This window comes from Chelmon rostratus, chromosome 10, assembly GCF_017976325.1.
Source record: "Chelmon rostratus isolate fCheRos1 chromosome 10, fCheRos1.pri, whole genome shotgun sequence".
In the NCBI taxonomy this organism is placed as follows: domain Eukaryota; kingdom Metazoa; phylum Chordata; class Actinopteri; order Chaetodontiformes; family Chaetodontidae; genus Chelmon; species Chelmon rostratus.
Genome location: NC_055667.1, coordinates 25,742,552 through 25,761,405, shown reverse-complemented (window position 1 = coordinate 25,761,405; position 18,854 = coordinate 25,742,552). Strand labels below are relative to the sequence as shown.

Sequence of the window (18,854 nt, the reverse complement as noted above, 5' to 3'; positions counted from 1 at the left end):
GTAGGGCCCCATTTGCACTTGCTATCCGAGAACTTTGATTTAAACATAGCCATGTTTTTGTGTCTCTGTTGACACGATCACAACTGACTGCAATGGGTCTGTGGTTCCTTCACTTGTCAGTATTCATGGAGGTCTACAGGAAGCCTGCTTGTGGCACTGGGCACGAATGTGAATCTGGACAATCTGAAGGACTTGCAGACTTCCTCACAACACACGTGTGTGATGTCCACAAGTCAGGAAGCCGCGCTGTTGCAGATTCATTGACTGTGTCCACACCCTTTAAGATTGACTTAAAGGATCTTGGTCCGTGTGTCACACTGCACTATCCACGAAGTTCCTGGTGTACCAGTATTTTGACTTGGGGCGGCCATTTTTTTTTCCGGAAAATTCCTGTTTTTGAAGCCTGGGTAGCTCAGACGGTAGAGCATCAGACTTTTAATCTGAGGGTCCAGGGTTCAAGTCCCTGTTCAGGCGATTGGTTTATTATGTGTGTCCGTGTGTGGTTCCTTCACTTGTCAGTATTCATGGAGGTCTACAGGAAGCCTGCTTGTGGCACTGGGCACGAATGTGAATCTGGACAGTCTGAAGGACTTGCAGACTTCCTCACAACACACGTGTGTGACGTCCACAAGTCTGTAGGGCCCCATTTGCACTTGCTATCCGAGAACTTTGATTTAAACATAGCCATATTTTTGTGTCTCTGTTGACCAGATCACAACTGACTGCAATGGGTCTTCATTTTCCCTTGTGCCATTCAAACTGGGTTGACCCCCTTCAGTCCAATGATAGATGAGAAATAGCATCTAAACTTCTGCGTTAATGTTGTAGCAGTTACTTAGCAGAACTTAGTTCAGGCGAATGGTTTATTATGTGTGTCCGTGTGTGGTTCCTTCACTTGTCAGTATTCATGGAGGTCTACAGGAAGCCTGCTTGTGGCACTGGGCACGAATGTGAATCTAGACAATCTGAAGGACTTGCAGACTTCCTCACAACACACGTGTGTGATGTCCACAAGTCTGTAGGGCCCCATTTGCACTTGCTATTCGAACACTTTGATTTAAACATAGCCATGTTTTTGTGTCTCTGTTGACCCGATCACAACTGACTGCAATGGGTCTGTGGTTCCTTCACTTGTCAGTATTCATGGAGGTCTACAGGAAGCCTGCTTGTGGCACTGGGCACGAATGTGAATCTGGACAATCTGAAGGACTTGCAGACTTCCTCACAACACACGTGTGTGATGTCCACAAGTCAGGAAGCCGCGCTGTTGCAGATTCATTGACTGTGTCCACACCCTTTAAGATTGACTTAAAGGATCTTGGTCCGTGTGTCACACTGCACTATCCACGAAGTTCCTGGTGTACCAGTATTTTGACTTGGGGCGGCCATTTTTTTTTCCGGAAAATTCCTGTTTTTGAAGCCTGGGTAGCTCAGACGGTAGAGCATCAGACTTTTAATCTGAGGGTCCAGGGTTCAAGTCCCTGTTCAGGCGATTGGTTTATTATGTGTGTCCGTGTGTGGTTCCTTCAGTTGTCAGTATTCATGGAGGTCTACAGGAAGCCTGCTTGTGGCACTGGGCATGAATGTGAATCTGGACAGTCTGAAGGACTTGCAGACTTCCTCACAACACACGTGTGTGACGTCCACAAGTCTGTAGGGCCCCATTTGCACTTGCTATCCGAGAACTTTGATTTAAACATAGCCATGTTTTTGTGTCTCTGTTGACCCGATCACAACTGACTGCAACTCTGTGTGTGGTTCCTTCACTTGTCAGTATTCATGGAGGTCTGCAGGAAGCCTGCTTGTGGCACTGGGCACGAATGTGAATCTAGACAATCTGAAGGACTTGCAGACTTCCTCACAACACACGTGTGTGATGTCCACAAGTCTGTAGGGCCCCATTTGCACTTGCTATCCGAGAACTTTGATTTAAACATAGCCATGTTTTTGTGTCTCTGTTGACACGATCACAACTGACTGCAATGGGTCTTCATTTTCCCTTGTGCCATTCTAACCAGGTTGACCCCCTTCAGTCCAATGATAGATGAGAAATAGCATCTAAACTTCTGCGTTAATGTTGTAGCAGTTACTTAGCAGAACTTAGTTCAGGCGAATGGTTTATTATGTGTGTCCGTGTGTGGTTCCTTCACTTGTCAGTATTCATGGAGGTCTACAGGAAGCCTGCTTGTGGCACTGGGCACGAATGTGAATCTGGACAATCTGAAGGACTTGCAGACTTCCTCACAACACACGTGTGTGATGTCCACAAGTCTGTAGGGCCCCATTTGCACTTGCTATCCGAGAACTTTGATTTAAACATAGCCATGTTTTTGTGTCTCTGTTGACCCGATCACAACTGACTGCAATGGGTCTGTGGTTCCTTCACTTGTCAGTATTCATGGAGGTCTACATGAAGCCTGCTTGTGGCACTGGGCACGAATGTGAATCTGGACAATCTGAAGGACTTGCAGACTTCCTCACAACACACGTGTGTGATGTCCACAAGTCAGGAAGCCGCGCTGTTGCAGATTCATTGACTGTGTCCACACCCTTTAAGATTGACTTAAAGGATCTTGGTCCATGTGTCACACTGCACTATCCACGAAGTTCCTGGTGTACCAGTATTTTGACTTGGGGCGGCCATTTTTTTTTCCGGAAAATTCCTGTTTTTGAAGCCTGGGTAGCTCAGACGGTAGAGCATCAGACTTTTAATCTGAGGGTCCAGGGTTCAAGTCCCTGTTCAGGCGATTGGTTTATTATGTGTGTCCGTGTGTGGTTCCTTCAGTTGTCAGTATTCATGGAGGTCTACAGGAAGCCTGCTTGTGGCACTGGGCATGAATGTGAATCTGGACAGTCTGAAGGACTTGCAGACTTCCTCACAACACACGTGTGTGACGTCCACAAGTCTGTAGGGCCCCATTTGCACTTGCTATCCGAGAACTTTGATTTAAACATAGCCATGTTTTTGTGTCTCTGTTGACCCGATCACAACTGACTGCAACTCTGTGTGTGGTTCCTTCACTTGTCAGTATTCATGGAGGTCTGCAGGAAGCCTGCTTGTGGCACTGGGCACGAATGTGAATCTAGACAATCTGAAGGACTTGCAGACTTCCTCACAACACACGTGTGTGATGTCCACAAGTCTGTAGGGCCCCATTTGCACTTGCTATCCGAGAACTTTGATTTAAACATAGCCATGTTTTTGTGTCTCTGTTGACACGATCACAACTGACTGCAATGGGTCTTCATTTTCCCTTGTGCCATTCTAACCAGGTTGACCCCCTTCAGTCCAATGATAGATGAGAAATAGCATCTAAACTTCTGCGTTAATGTTGTAGCAGTTACTTAGCAGAACTTAGTTCAGGCGAATGGTTTATTATGTGTGTCCGTGTGTGGTTCCTTCACTTGTCAGTATTCATGGAGGTCTACAGGAAGCCTGCTTGTGGCACTGGGCACGAATGTGAATCTAGACAATCTGAAGGACTTGCAGACTTCCTCACAACACACGTGTGTGATGTCCACAAGTCTGTAGGGCCCCATTTGCACTTGCTATCCGAGAACTTTGATTTAAACATAGCCATGTTTTTGTGTCTCTGTTGACCCGATCACAACTGACTGCAATGGGTCTGTGGTTCCTTCACTTGTCAGTATTCATGGAGGTCTACATGAAGCCTGCTTGTGGCACTGGGCACGAATGTGAATCTGGACAATCTGAAGGACTTGCAGACTTCCTCACAACACACGTGTGTGATGTCCACAAGTCAGGAAGCCGCGCTGTTGCAGATTCATTGACTGTGTCCACACCCTTTAAGATTGACTTAAAGGATCTTGGTCCATGTGTCACACTGCACTATCCACGAAGTTCCTGGTGTACCAGTATTTTGACTTGGGGCGGCCATTTTTTTTTCCGGAAAATTCCTGTTTTTGAAGCCTGGGTAGCTCAGACGGTAGAGCATCAGACTTTTAATCTGAGGGTCCAGGGTTCAAGTCCCTGTTCAGGCGATTGGTTTGTTATGTGTGTCCGTGTGTGGTTCCTTCACTTGTCAGTATTCATGGAGGTCTACAGGAAGCCTGCTTGTGGCACTGGGCACGAATGTGAATCTGGACAGTCTGAAGGACTTGCAGACTTCCTCACAACACACGTGTGTGACGTCCACAAGTCTGTAGGGCCCCATTTGCACTTGCTATTCGAGAACTTTGATTTAAACATAGCCATGTTTTTGTGTCTCTGTTGACCCGATCACAACTGACTGCAACTCTGTGTGTGGTTCCTTCACTTGTCAGTATTCATGGAGGTCTGCAGGAAGCCTGCTTGTGGCACTGGGCACGAATGTGAATCTAGACAATCTGAAGGACTTGCAGACTTCCTCACAACACACGTGTGTGATGTCCACAAGTCTGTAGGGCCCCATTTGCACTTGCTATCCGAGAACTTTGATTTAAACATAGCCATGTTTTTGTGTCTCTGTTGACACGATCACAACTGACTGCAACTATGTGTGTGGTTCCTTCACTTGTCAGTATTTATGGAGGTCTACAGGAAGCCTGCTTGTGGCACTGGGCACGAATGTGAATCTAGACAATCTGAAGGACTTGCAGACTTCCTCACAACACACGTGTGTGATGTCCACAAGTCTGTAGGGCCCCATTTGCACTTGCTATTCGAACACTTTGATTTAAACATAGCCATGTTTTTGTGTCTCTGTTGACCCGATCACAACTGACTGCAACTCTGTGTGTGGTTCCTTCACTTGTCAGTATTCATGGAGGTCTACAGGAAGCCAGCTGAAGACTGAGCTCAGCTAATTAAGCTGGTGTGCTCCTCCTTGGTTGGAACGAAAACCTGCAGCCACACGGCCCTTTATGGAATAGTTTGGACATGCCTGATCTAGACAATCTGAAGGACTTGCAGACTTCCTCACAACACACGTGTGTGATGTCCACAAGTCAGGAAGCCGCGCTGTTGCAGATTCATTGACTGTGTCCACACCCTTTAAGATTGACTTAAAGGATCTTGGTCCGTGTGTCCGTGTGTCCGTGTGTGGTTCCTTCACTTGTCAGTATTCATGGAGGTCTACAGGAAGCCTGCTTGTGGCACTTGTGAATCTAGACAATCTGAAGGACTTGCAGACTTCCTCACAACACACGTGTGTGATGTCCACAAGTCTGTAGGGCCCCATTTGCACTTGCTATCCGAGAACTTTGATTTAAACATAGCCACGTTTTTGTGTCTCTGTTGACCAGATCACAACTGACTGCAATGGGTCTTCATTTTCCCTTGTGCCATTCAAACCGGGTTGACCCCCTTCAGTCCAATGATAGATGAGAAATAGCATCTAAACTTCTGCGTTAATGTTGTAGCAGTTACTTAGCAGAACTTAGTTCAGGCGAATGGTTTATTATGTGTGTCCGTGTGTGGTTCCTTCACTTGTCAGTATTCATGGAGGTCTACAGGAAGCCTGCTTGTGGCACTTGTGAATCTAGACAATCTGAAGGACTTGCAGACTTCCTCACAACACACGTGTGTGATGTCCACAAGTCTGTAGGGCCCCATTTGCACTTGCTATCCGAGAACTTTGATTTAAACATAGCCACGTTTTTGTGTCTCTGTTGACCAGATCACAACTGACTGCAATGGGTCTTCATTTTCCCTTGTGCCATTCAAACCGGGTTGACCCCCTTCAGTCCAATGATAGATGAGAAATAGCATCTAAACTTCTGCTTTAATGTTGTAGCAGTTACTTAGCTGACATTTTGCTTGGCATAGATTCCCTTAAGTCTGCAGAAGTGTGCTGGATGCACAGAATTCTTCCAAAAGATATTTGCTCACTTGATGTCTTGACGGTGGGATTGAAAGCACTGTTTAATGGCCTCTTCATACTGTGTGGCAACAGCGCTGTTGCAGATTCATTGACTGTGTCCACACCCTTTAAGATTGACTTAAAGGATCTTGGTCCGTGTGTCACACTGCACTATCCACGAAGTTCCTGGTGTACCAGTATTTTGACTTGGGGCGGCCATTTTTTTTTCCGGAAAATTCCTGTTTTTTGAAGCCTGGGTGGCGCTACCCGGGGACCGACAGACTGGCTCCCCTCCTCCAATCGCCTCTCCCCGTTTCCATCTTTCGCGGGCCAATCGCGCCTCGCCATTTCCATCTTTCGCCGGACGGCCAATCGCGGCTCGCCATTTCCATCTTTTCCCCCGGCCAATCGCGGGCCCTCATTTCCATCTTTCGGCCGGCGGCCAATCGCGGCGCCTCATTTCCATCTTTTCCCCCGGCCAATCGCGGCTCGCCATTTCCATCTTTCGGCCGACGGCCAATCGCGGCGCCTCATTTCCATCTTTTCCCCCGGCCAATCGCGGCTCGCCATTTCCATCTTTCCCCGAGGCCAATCCCTGCCGGCTTCCGGCCAGTACGAAAATAAACCCGGGAACGGGAGCCGGCCGCGGTGTTTACGGCTGAAGCCGCTTCAAGTGTCCCGGTCCGCTTCTGCCGCTCTCAGGTTTCATCCGCCGACATAATGAGGTGAGCTGCTGCTGCTGGCGAACTTATTTTACGCTTATTTGGTTTTGACGACGAGCTAGCTAGCTTCTTTACGCTGTTACGCTATATGACGAGCGCTATATCGGCATTAATGCCGTTGCATAACGTTACTGTCTTGGTGCACGTCGGTGCAGAGAGAGTCGCTGTTAATTACTGTCCCTGTCTGTGTAGATTCAGATAAAATCACATAGAGCGACGCATAATTATAATGATATATATATGCGATTTCAGTCAAGTTAAATTTAGACTTTATGCTGGTTTTCCTCAAAGAACAATACATAAACTTAACGTTTTATTAGCCTCAATGTTCTTACAGTAACGTTATAATGTCAGAGCATGTTCTCTTGCAGTTCTTCTTAATATCATTATTGTGCTTATGATGATGATGATGATTATTATTATCATCCTGGAAATAGTGACACAATGAATGTCTTTTAAATGACCAAACACAACAAATTAACCTACAGTTATTGATCACATGGTTACCATCTGAAGGCAACAGCCTGAATCTCCAGCTGTGGCTCCGGAGGGCCTCCATAGATGAACCAGGACTGTTAGGCTGCATCCCTGGTAGTGAAGCCCCCCTCACTGCTTTCAGCCACTCAGGGGACCCTTTTCACTGTGTCAACATCTACAGCGTCAGGGTGCTCGGGAGGAAGCGGGGCCTCTTTTCAGCCGCCTGCTGTTTACTCTGGTCAGTTATCATGATGAGGTTATTTTTCTTATCCAGAAATACAATAATCTGATGCTGTGAGAAGTTACACTCTGACAGATGTGTTATTTGTCTGTCTGTGATATTGTGTGTTTTTGATTTTGCTGTACTCTTATATTTATCAGGGTGTAGATGAGCGCAGTGTCCCAGGGATGGACCGAGTGGACAGCCTGGCAGAGTATTTGCTGGGGCTGAGGACTCAAACTGGACAAACACTGAGCAACCAGCAGGCCACCACCATCAAAGCCCTGTGGCAGAACCTTCTGCGTATGCCACCAGCAGCGAGTGGCATACACTGCATGGCACTGCGTGTGTCTGACAACAGGACACTTCAGGTGTTGTAAAAAAGAAACCTGAATTTAAACCAGGTGTGGAGAGCATGACATGTTGTGTCTGAGCATCAACAGGATCCCCTGCCAAGTGGCCAGACTGTTGTCGTCTCGTAGAGTCCAACTTTGTCAGACTCTGTAACATTAAGAGCCCTAGAAAACAGGCAGTTAACCTCTGACAAGATGGACTCAGATTCTCAGAGACTACAGCAAGATCAGGCAGCTGGTCCTGGGTAATGGTACGGTCATGCACAACACTACTCTGCAGTTGTTTGATGTGAATCAGACGGTGGCACAACAAGCGACTGAGGAGTCAACCTGCCTGCTGCCTCTATTCCTGCTGCTCCTGTCCCTCTCCCACCTGTACAGCCATGCCCCATAGCCTGCTTCTTCTATCAGCCCATTGCTGTAATAATTTAATTATCATCCCATGTAACAGGTCTGGTATTTCAGGAAAGTCAGCATTACAGAAATAACATACTGTATATACTGACAAATATTGTGTGTTCCTGGCAAAGTCTGTCGATATTGTGTTTTAGTATATGCAGTATATATATTGTAGAGCAGTGTTTTCTAGCTTTAATTATTATACTTTGTATTCAGTTTATTTATACATTTTCTTTCATTAATTTCTTTGTGTGTGTGTGTGTGTGTTATGGTTACAATTGTGTGCATGAGAGAGAATTAAGGTGTATATTTTCTAATAAAATGTATATTTCTACAGCAGGACTAATAAATCATTTCTACTAAACATATCTGTAAAAACAGGAGTCAGGTAAAGTTTAGCTTTTTGCAAACTCAAGCAGACAATGAAATAACAAGAAAGGAACCAAAAAGTAGTTCCACATTGTACAGTCAGCTAGACAAGGCAGCTGCATTGTTGCAGTGCTTTATTCCATTAGTTGTTAATTAGATTGTATCCTTAAATTGCATCTATTTCTAAAGAAAACGCACAAAGTTACATGTGTGTATGTGTGGTTCTCAAATGTTGCTATTCAAAATAACCCATGTTCCTATTTGCGTTTCATTTTTAAGTGATTTTTGAACGATTCATAACACTTTGTAAGAGTTTGGGTTTGTGGAGATATGGTCCATGTTGGGATTGAACCGGCGACCTTTGGAACCAGAGTCCCCCTACTGTACGCCAGCAAAAATTCACGTTTGGACGTATTTCTCAAACTATCACCATAAAAACTCACTCCTATAACTTCCGGCGGGCAACAGAGTCGATAATCACTGTCATTTCACTTCATTTCCTCCTTTTTTCTCTCTTTTTCTTCCTTTTCCTCCTTCCCCCTTCTTCCCCCCTCCTTCCCCCTTCTTCCCCTTCTTTCCGCTTCTTCCCCCGGCCATACAGACTATTGTTCCCCAGCTTTGGCGCAGACGGTAGAGCATCAGACTTTTAATCTGAGGGTCCAGGGTTCAAGTCCCTGTTCAGGCGATTGGTTTATTATGTGTGTCCGTGTGTGGTTCCTTCACTTGTCAGTATTCATGGAGGTCTACAGGAAGCCTGCTTGTGGCACTGGGCACGAATGTGAATCTAGACAATCTGAAGGACTTGCAGACTTCCTCACAACACACGTGTGTGATGTCCACAAGTCTGTAGGGCCCCATTTGCACTTGCTATTCGAACACTTTGATTTAAACATAGCCATGTTTTTGTGTCTCTGTTGACCAGATCACAACTGACTGCAATGGGTCTTCATTTTCCCTTGTGCCATTCTAACCAGGTTGACCCCCTTCAGTCCAATGATAGATGAGAAATAGCATCTAAACTTCTGCGTTAATGTTGTAGCAGTTACTTAGCAGAACTTAGTTCAGGCGAATGGTTTATTATGTGTGTCCGTGTGTGGTTCCTTCACTTGTCAGTATTCATGGAGGTCTACAGGAAGCCTGCTTGTGGCACTGGGCACGAATGTGAATCTAGACAATCTGAAGGACTTGCAGACTTCCTCACAACACACGTGTGTGATGTCCACAAGTCTGTAGGGCCCCATTTGCACTTGCTATCCGAGAACTTTGATTTAAACATAGCCATGTTTTTGTGTCTCTGTTGACCCGATCACAACTGACTGCAATGGGTCTGTGGTTCCTTCACTTGTCAGTATTCATGGAGGTCTACATGAAGCCTGCTTGTGGCACTGGGCACGAATGTGAATCTGGACAATCTGAAGGACTTGCAGACTTCCTCACAACACACGTGTGTGATGTCCACAAGTCAGGAAGCCGCGCTGTTGCAGATTCATTGACTGTGTCCACACCCTTTAAGATTGACTTAAAGGATCTTGGTCCATGTGTCACACTGCACTATCCACGAAGTTCCTGGTGTACCAGTATTTTGACTTGGGGCGGCCATTTTTTTTTCCGGAAAATTCCTGTTTTTGAAGCCTGGGTAGCTCAGACGGTAGAGCATCAGACTTTTAATCTGAGGGTCCAGGGTTCAAGTCCCTGTTCAGGCGATTGGTTTGTTATGTGTGTCCGTGTGTGGTTCCTTCACTTGTCAGTATTCATGGAGGTCTACAGGAAGCCTGCTTGTGGCACTGGGCACGAATGTGAATCTGGACAGTCTGAAGGACTTGCAGACTTCCTCACAACACACGTGTGTGACGTCCACAAGTCTGTAGGGCCCCATTTGCACTTGCTATCCGAGAACTTTGATTTAAACATAGCCATGTTTTTGTGTCTCTGTTGACCAGATCACAACTGACTGCAATGGGTCTTCATTTTCCCTTGTGCCATTCAAACTGGGTTGACCCCCTTCAGTCCAATGATAGATGAGAAATAGCATCTAAACTTCTGCTTTCATGTTGTAGCAGTTACTTAGCTGACATTTTGTTTGGCATAGATTCCCTTAAGTCTGCAGAAGTGTGCTGGATGGACAGAATTCTTCCAAAAGATATTTGCTCACTTGATGTCTTGACGGTGGGATTGAAAGCACTGTTTAATGGCCTCTTCATACTGTGTGGCAACAGCGCTGTTGCAGATTCATTGACTGTGTCCACACCCTTTAAGATTGACTTAAAGGATCTTGGTCCGTGTGTCACACTGCACTATCCACGAAGTTCCTGGTGTACCAGTATTTTGACTCGGGGCGGCCATTTTTTTTTCCGGAAAATTCCTGTTTTTTGAAGCCTGGGTAGCTCAGACGGTAGAGCATCAGACTTTTAATCTGAGGGTCCAGGGTTCAAGTCCCTGTTCAGGCGATTGGTTTATTATGTGTGTCCGTGTGTGGTTCCTTCACTTGTCAGTATTCATGGAGGTCTACAGGAAGCCTGCTTGTGGCACTGGGCACGAATGTGAATCTAGACAATCTGAAGGACTTGCAGACTTCCTCACAACACACGTGTGTGATGTCCACAAGTCTGTAGGGCCCCATTTGCACTTGCTATTCGAACACTTTGATTTAAACATAGCCATGTTTTTGTGTCTCTGTTGACCAGATCACAACTGACTGCAATGGGTCTTCATTTTCCCTTGTGCCATTCGCATGGATTCCCTTCAATCTCCAGGGTTAATGTCCCTGTTCTTTTACTTTGTGTGTGTGTAGTTTCTTCACTCGTCAGTTTTCATGGAGGCCTACTTGGGTCGACATGTGATGCTGGAAAACTTTCAAATTAGGCTTGGCTCTCCTAATCATCTACTACTCCTCGTCCTGTGTGGTCACTGCACTGTTCCAACTTAGTGTTGTGACGTTCACGAACGAACTGGTTCTTTTGAACGGCTCATTAACATGAACGATGGGAACCGAGTCGCAGCTGGGTACCGTTCTTTTTTTTCCAAGTTACATGGGGAGAAGCGCTGCCCAGCTGAGACAGTTTTTTGAACGGCTCTTTGAAAGGAATGGCTCACCAAGATCCGGCTCCCCTCAAAGAGCCATAAATCCCATCTTTATTCCAAATTAATTAATTAACCTTTTGTTAGTGAGGGTGGTTGGATGTATTTCAAACTATAATTCATGAAAGGTCAGGTTTTCATTTCACTTGCAGCACTTTGCCGAATAAGAGTGAGTGGTGTGACAGTTCAGGAGAGATTTTAATTCCTCGATATTTTTGATTGCCAATGTAAAACCAGCCAGATCACAAGCATCTTCAGAAAATTGCAATGTGCTTGATTTGTTCCAGTTTATTGTATCGTGTGAGATAATAAAAGTTCCCATAGTGTCACATGAGCATTCTGTAAGTATAAAAATGAATCATCTGCCTAAAGACTGACGTTATGTTCTGAAGTGGCAGCGTGAATTCCTTCAGTTTTATTGTTGTGTCATATTGCTGCTGAGAGTGGTTCAATAAAAATTGCTAATCGAGATTATGAGAGTGGACATCCTTGTGTGTGAGCTGACCCTGTTATTTTTTTATTGTTATATAGCTATAAATTGTTCTTATCCAGTGGACCAACAACTGTCCAAAAGCAAACTTGCGCAAAGTGCTAAATAGAAAGGTCCAGTTTTTTTTTCGAGGTCAAGTTCAAGTTATTCTATTTCCTGTTGTTTGTAGCAGATGGACTATGGATGTGATTGGATCCAAAATATAGTTGGTCTTGTGTGTCATCCGCAGTTATGATTCCAACATGGATGACAGCAGAGACAACAAAAAGAACCGTTTCTCCAACACAATGGTGTTTATGGAGGAGTATCTCAACAATGTCCTGAACGATGAACTGCCGTTCCACAATGAAGAGAAAAACAAACTCACGTATGAGGTGTGTCCCTACTATTCTTCTTCCTCTCTGATTTTCCTACTTTCTCCATCCTTCAGTGTCCATTCTTCTCCAGTGATCACTTCCTTTTTTGTGTTCTTTCTCCAGGTGGTGAGTTTGGCCAGGCATTTGATTTACTTTGGTTTCTACAGTTTCTTTGAGCTGCTCAGACTCACCAGAACCCTGTTAGGCATCATTGACTGTCGACCCAATCCTGGATACACTGGGCTCTTATTCCATGATGATGGATCAGGTACTCTCTATTCTGGTTACTGTTACATAAGCTAACAAATACAGTCTTCTTTTTCTGTTGTGTTTACTCAGTGTCAGTGAAGATTCCCAGACAGGCCCCTATTAGAAAATATTACATTACTTATTAAAGCTGAACATTTTATTGAACAAATGTGTTCATTTTAGACAACTCAAGGGTTTTCTTCATGCACTTCAATGCAGTCACCACTGGCTTCCCCACACAGCTTCTGCTAGTGTTAAATCAAAATTGCTCACACAGCGCTCTTGTTAAGGCTGTTTATTGCTGTTGTTGCTGCATACCTAACCCGGAATATCTTGTTTTTAGGACTGAAATGTTGTATTCATAAAGTAAATTGAAGTGATGAACTCTGTGTGTGATTCTTTTGTTTTTTTTTCAAGTGTAATGTTGTATGGTTTGTTTTATTACCTGTTTTCCTTCACTGTCTACAGGGAAGAATGTGAAACGCTCCATACATGGAATGGGTCAGATGATGTCCACCATGGTCCTTAATAGGAAGCAGTCCATATTTGGAGGTCCAGGAGCCAGAGGGGCAGGGCTGGGTGCGGGGCTTGTGCTTGACGGACAGAGGGGTAGTAAAGATAGTATCGACAAGATGGACCTAACAGTGATGGACACCAAGCTGAAGATACTGGAGATATTACAGGTAACTAATATCACAAATAAATTATTTGAAATAAACACCTCGTGGTCACTTAATTAATGACACCTGTTCAGTCTAATACAATTCACTGCAATTGCCCAGCCATAAAGTCTACCTTTATGATGCCTATAATGTCCAGGTTTTTTTCCACATTGTCACAGAGCGTTAATTCAGTCTTTATGTTTGCTTTAGCGTTGAGGCCATAGTGCTGGTGTTTTACTGAACTGTATTATATTAAGGGGTGTTTCTTCTGCCCCTCTCATGTATTTAAATAGGAAGGACCAAAAATTAGAAACATCTCAATCTTGTCCAGTGCAGCACCACCTTTAACGATAACCACAATAATAAACATGTCGTAATTTGTACATTTCCATCAATTCAGGAAAAAAATATTATATTTAGCTAAAGGAAATTTATGGTTGATCAGGCTAGATTGTACAGGTGTAGCTAATAAAGTGGCCACTAAGTGTATATTAATCATATGAAACCAAACTAATGACTAAAATGCTGCAAATAGTGATGAACCAATCAACTTAACTAAATTAAACTACACTACTGACAACAGGAAATTTAGAATTATTTTAACAAATTGCATTTTTCAATATCCAAACTACATCAATTTGGACTGCTAATGATAGCGACAATAATACAGACAACCTGCATAATTTGATACTGTGAAAACTTCAATATACCTAAAACAAAGACACTGAAATACTTTGAAAGACCTCTGCCATTCCAGCATAACATCACTCAAAAGTTAACTCTAATCCAGCCCTGAACTATGTGGAAAATACACGTGGACGGGGCAGAAGTTTCTAGCGGGTACATTCTAGTTATGTTTTCCTTCTGGAGTATGCTGGAGTGAACAATGGAAACTATCTCACATTTGTGTGTCTGCCTGTCACAGTTCAAAATAGTCCTGCACAAATTTTAATTCCACATCCACAAAATGTTTCTGCAGCTACAGAACTTTGGGGGATTTAGATGCTGCACTTTAATGTTAAGAGGGTGGAGCTTAAGACAGAGATAACACTGCTAGAAAAAAACAAATTTTACTAGCTGGGCAAGTACCACAGTGCATCCTCATTAGTTGGAGCCAATCAGAATAGAGGCATATGGTCACTTCTGTCTCCAAAACACTGAGATGTCGACGAACTGGAGGCTTCAGAACTTCAAAACATCCACAAACCAATGGGTGACGTTGTGGTGGCTCCATTCATTGTTTATGATACAGCGTATGGTGAAGACTATTCACATTGTTATCCTGCTCACTACTTGATTGAGGCAAGCAGTAATATATTTTTGATACTTTCTGTGGTACAACCCCGTTTTTTTAATACATGCATAGATAGATCCAACAGAATGTGATGATTTACAAAACACTGAAACCCCATATTTAATTGAAAATGGCACAAAGACAACATATCAAATGTTGAACAGGGTTGTATAAGTGAAGTGAGAAACGATTCGTCATCTCTGACCTGACAAACTCAGACTGACACTGAAAATGGCTCCTCTGTTGAACGTGAAAAGGTTTCTAACTCAGCCTAACTCTGCTCTTCTTCAGTTCATCCTGAACGTTCGTCTCGACTACCGCCTCTCCTTCCTGCTCTCTGTGTTTAAGAAGGAGTTTGTGGATGTTTATCCCATGGCTGACGCCGACGCCACCACTAATTTGGAGCATGCAGGTACTCACACAGAGCCAATGGAAACACACTTTTTCAAGCCTGGTGCTCTTGTATTTTTTAAAACACAGCATTTTCTATGCATTTATTGTCCTTTCGTACACACACGCACACACACATATATATATAGTGTGTACTTCTGTAATGTGTGACAGTTGGCAGTTGCTGCCCTCTTACCCAGCTCTCAGTTGAAAAAGAGATTTTAATCTCAAGGAGACTTTTATCTGACTAGATAAAGGAATTTTTTCTCACCTTTTTCCAGAATATGATTACTGTCTGCTGTTTTTGAAATGTCTATGTGCATGGTATGAGTCAACACATAACGCAGAATTTGGTAAAGGTTTGTTGTTACTTCTCTTGATGCTTCCAGACGTCCCAGTCAACCTGGAATCAACAGGTAGAACCTGGAAAACTGTCAAATCTTTCATTTTATGGTTGTAAATTTAGAGGCAGCGTTCACACCACATTTTTCCCAGTTTCCATTCAACGTTTGTTAACATACACCTTTTAAAGTGATGTAGATGTACTTCCTGTTTAACCTGTGAGTGCATGTGAATAATCTCCAACCAAATTACCTTTGCAGATTCAGTCCTGTTGTTTATTAGCCTCTTTGTGTTTGTCCCTCCTCAGCCACCATCAACCTGCAGCACATTGGCGAGCAGGCAGAGGCTATGTTTGGAGTCGGGTATGTAATTTTGTACATGTACATGGTGCATATGTAGATACATCTAAATGTACATATTTATTCATACGGCTTTATTCATGAACACATATACAGTAAGGGGAACAGTATCCTAGAGGTGGATGATGAAGGCGGTCGTATGTTCCTACGGGTGCTGACCCACCTCACCATGCATGACTACCCTCCTCTGGTTTCTGGAGCCCTGCAGCTGCTCTTCAGACACTTCAGCCAGAGACAGGAAGTGCTGCACACCTTCAAACAGGTACACACACACATACATACACAGAATTAATAGCGTACACAGTGTTAGGGCTAGGAAATGACCATCAGCTGAAAGTCAGTATCCAGCGTGTTCTCCTAACTGTTAGGTGTTATTAAGGATTTATCCACAGAACTAGATGAAAGTATCACGATACTTTCCCAGAACCATTTCACAGATATGTTATATAATAAAGTTAATATTGTGTCTGCCAGTCAAGAAGGTGTGACTGTAATATGGACTGTTGGCTCCTGTATTTCCTGTGCTGTGACAGTCAAGAGGCTTCCTTGAATGGCAGAGTAGAGCAGATTGGCAGAAAACGGGTCAAATTTCGCGAACAAATGCAATGCTTTTGGTGAGAGTCACTGCCTGGGATTTGTGTCTCAGGTCGCTGACTCATCAGCGTCCCAGTGTTCACTGAATAAATAACCTAATCAGAATCAATTCACTTTATAATAATTCACTACCTGTTTATGGAGGAAGTAATTCATAACACACCCTGATTGTGGTCATTATGGAAAGTTAGTATTGTCTGACTCTGCTTGTTCCTTGTCTGAGCCGGAAGGTAAGTTATCAAGGCTGGGTAGCTCAGATGGCTGAGCATCAGACTTTTAATCTGAGGGTCTAGGGTTCAAGTTCCCTGTTGCTGCACAACTCTCACCTATTCAGGTGTTCACATTCTAAATCCTAGAGTTGCCTTTAAACAAGAATTATCTGTAGAAACAGATAATATACACATCTTCCGAAAGCATGAAGTGTCTTAGTCTGAATCAAATGGCCGGTGTCTTGAGTCCTTCACTACGATCGTACCTACCATGAGGTGTCTGAAGTCCTTGCTTTTGTCCTCATTCATGGAGGTCGCCAGGAAATCTGCCTATGGCCACTGGTACAATTGTTAAGTTTTTCAGGCTGGTGTGCTTGCAGACATCCTGAGAACATGTGTGACGTTCACAAGTCTGTAGGCATAAGGAGGTTAGGGGTTACTGCACTATCCACCTAATTCATGGCATACTAGTTTACCAATTGGGAGTTTGACTTAGGGTGACCATTTGTTCCAGACAGCAGTCTTTCAGTGAGGTGTTGTTTCACCACAAACCAAAGTCTGCAGAAGTTTGCTGGATGAACAGAATCATACCTATTCATACTGGGTGGCAACAGCGCCTTTTCAGATTCATTGACTGTGTCCACACCTTTTAAGACTGACCAAAAGGATCTTGGTCTTTGTGTCAAACTGCACTATTCACGTAGTTCCCGGTGTACCAGTGTTTTGACTTAGGGTGGCAATTTTTTTCCCAGAAAGTTCTCCGTTTGAAGCCTGGGTAGCTCAGGTGGTAGCGCATCGGACTTTTAAAAGGAGAGTCCAGGGTTCAAGTGTCTCTTCAGGTGGTTGGTTTATAGTGGATGTGATATGTGTGTAGTTCCTTCAGTTGTCAGTCTTCTTAGAGGACTACATCTTGTGGCCTTAGGCAGAAATGTTGGACAGGTTTCCTGAGAACAGTCATGTTATGTCCACAACACTTAAAGATGTTGTAAGGACATTTAGCCCTATTTTTTTGTGTCTGTTGACCAGATCACAGATCTGATTGCCGTTGTCTTAGTTTTCCCAGGCGATCTTCAATTCAGGGTTGGCCCTCCTCCAGATTAGATAAATCTAATTACCTCTTACAGTGCTCTTCCAGATGAATTGAATTTGCATTTGTTGGTGGGAGTTGTGGTGGTTTTTATGCAAAGGGGTGTCATTGATATTGAAGAGCTCTGACAGTTCAGTTTATTTTACCGTTCAACAAGCAAACAAGGAACAATATAGCCTCTCTTGCCCTGGTAATAAACCCTTCCTGGTGCCCACTGATCCTATGCCTGCCCACCCATATAAGTAAATTCACCTGACCTGCCGAAGTTGCCCAGTATCTTCAAAACAAAAGCATTAACAAGTACACAAATTAACTAAAATACTGATACTAATGTTGTATTCAAACTAATTAAACTATATTCTTCAAACAAAACAGCAACAAAATAAATAAAAGATATTTAATCAATAAAAATAACCAAACAATGAATGGCTCCAACACCACTGCTTGTAAGACAGACATGCTAATCCTCCAAATTTTTATCTGTGCATGTGCAGGTCCAGTTGCTGATCTCGGCTCAGGATGTGGAGAACTACAAGCTGATCAAGGCAGATCTGGATCGCCTCCGAACATTGGTGGAGAAATCTGAACTGTGGGTGGAGAAGAAGAGCTCAGGTGGAGGGGACGGGAAGAAAGACAAGAAAGACAAGAAGGACAAATTAGAGGTAAGGAGGAAAAGCATGATTATTTTCACCTTTAATTCATTACATGCATTAATATTGAAAAGGTAAAAGTAGGTGGAGTTTGAGGATCACATACAGAGATGTAAAATTCCACAATTTCTTCCACAAGTGATGCACCTGGGTCATATTTTAACGAGTAAAAACTGGTAAAAAGTGCAGAATCATCAGCATACAGCTTTAGATTAAGAGAGAGTTCAAACAGGGAGATGAGGTCAATGCTACTTTCTGTCCTAACTCCTAAAGACCATTCTTTTTCAGAACTAATAGGTGTGTGTCTTCATGTTAAGATCGCTGAGTGACGTTCCGAGCTACTGTAAAGAACTAACGGTATAACCACTAACAAACTAACACAAAGTCAACAAAAACATCGTGAATTGGGTATGAAAGGAGCGTCCTGGAAAGGCTCAGTCACAGCGAGGATGGAGCGAAGTTCAACACTTAATGAACACATGATTGGATAAAGGAGATTAATACATGGGCTCAGGAACACTTCAGAAAACTGTTACAGTTCATTTGCAAATGATCAAATTCTGTTTTTATTTACATTTACATTATTTACATACATTTACACATCGTCCCAAGTTTTTTGGAATTGAGGTTGTACTAACCAGAAACTGAAAAATATATTTTTAACCTTTGTTTGCTTCCTGGTGTGTGAACTCACTGTACTTAATGTTGGTGTGGGGCTTGCCGGTGTCTCAGGTGCACCTTCATGGTCCGGGG

At 43.6% G+C, this 18,854-nt stretch overlaps 1 protein-coding gene and 6 non-coding genes across 8 annotated transcripts in view; all 7 read left to right on the top strand.

Moving 5' to 3' along the window:
* The window catches only part of itpr3 (inositol 1,4,5-trisphosphate receptor, type 3), a 69,780-nt gene that overhangs the window by 26,628 nt on the left and 24,298 nt on the right, over positions 1-18,854 (top strand). For both annotated transcript variants that reach the window (XM_041945897.1, XM_041945896.1), the window contains exons 21-27: positions 12,139-12,283; positions 12,389-12,533; positions 12,983-13,197; positions 14,762-14,882; positions 15,510-15,564; positions 15,658-15,823; positions 17,946-18,113. In XM_041945897.1, coding sequence (XP_041801831.1) covers positions 12,139-12,283; positions 12,389-12,533; positions 12,983-13,197; positions 14,762-14,882; positions 15,510-15,564; positions 15,658-15,823; positions 17,946-18,113 — 1,015 coding nt within the window. The remainder of the gene's footprint in view (positions 1-12,138; positions 12,284-12,388; positions 12,534-12,982; positions 13,198-14,761; positions 14,883-15,509; positions 15,565-15,657; positions 15,824-17,945; positions 18,114-18,854) is intronic.
* Positions 402-474, top strand: trnak-uuu. Its single transcript has one exon. It is a non-coding gene; the product is annotated as a tRNA-Lys (tRNA).
* On the top strand, positions 1,420-1,492 carry trnak-uuu. Its single transcript has one exon. It is a non-coding gene; the product is annotated as a tRNA-Lys (tRNA).
* trnak-uuu lies at positions 2,675-2,747 on the top strand. The gene has a single exon. It is a non-coding gene; the product is annotated as a tRNA-Lys (tRNA).
* trnak-uuu lies at positions 3,930-4,002 on the top strand. Its single transcript has one exon. It is a non-coding gene; the product is annotated as a tRNA-Lys (tRNA).
* Positions 9,972-10,044, top strand: trnak-uuu. The gene has a single exon. It is a non-coding gene; the product is annotated as a tRNA-Lys (tRNA).
* On the top strand, positions 10,716-10,788 carry trnak-uuu. Its single transcript has one exon. It is a non-coding gene; the product is annotated as a tRNA-Lys (tRNA).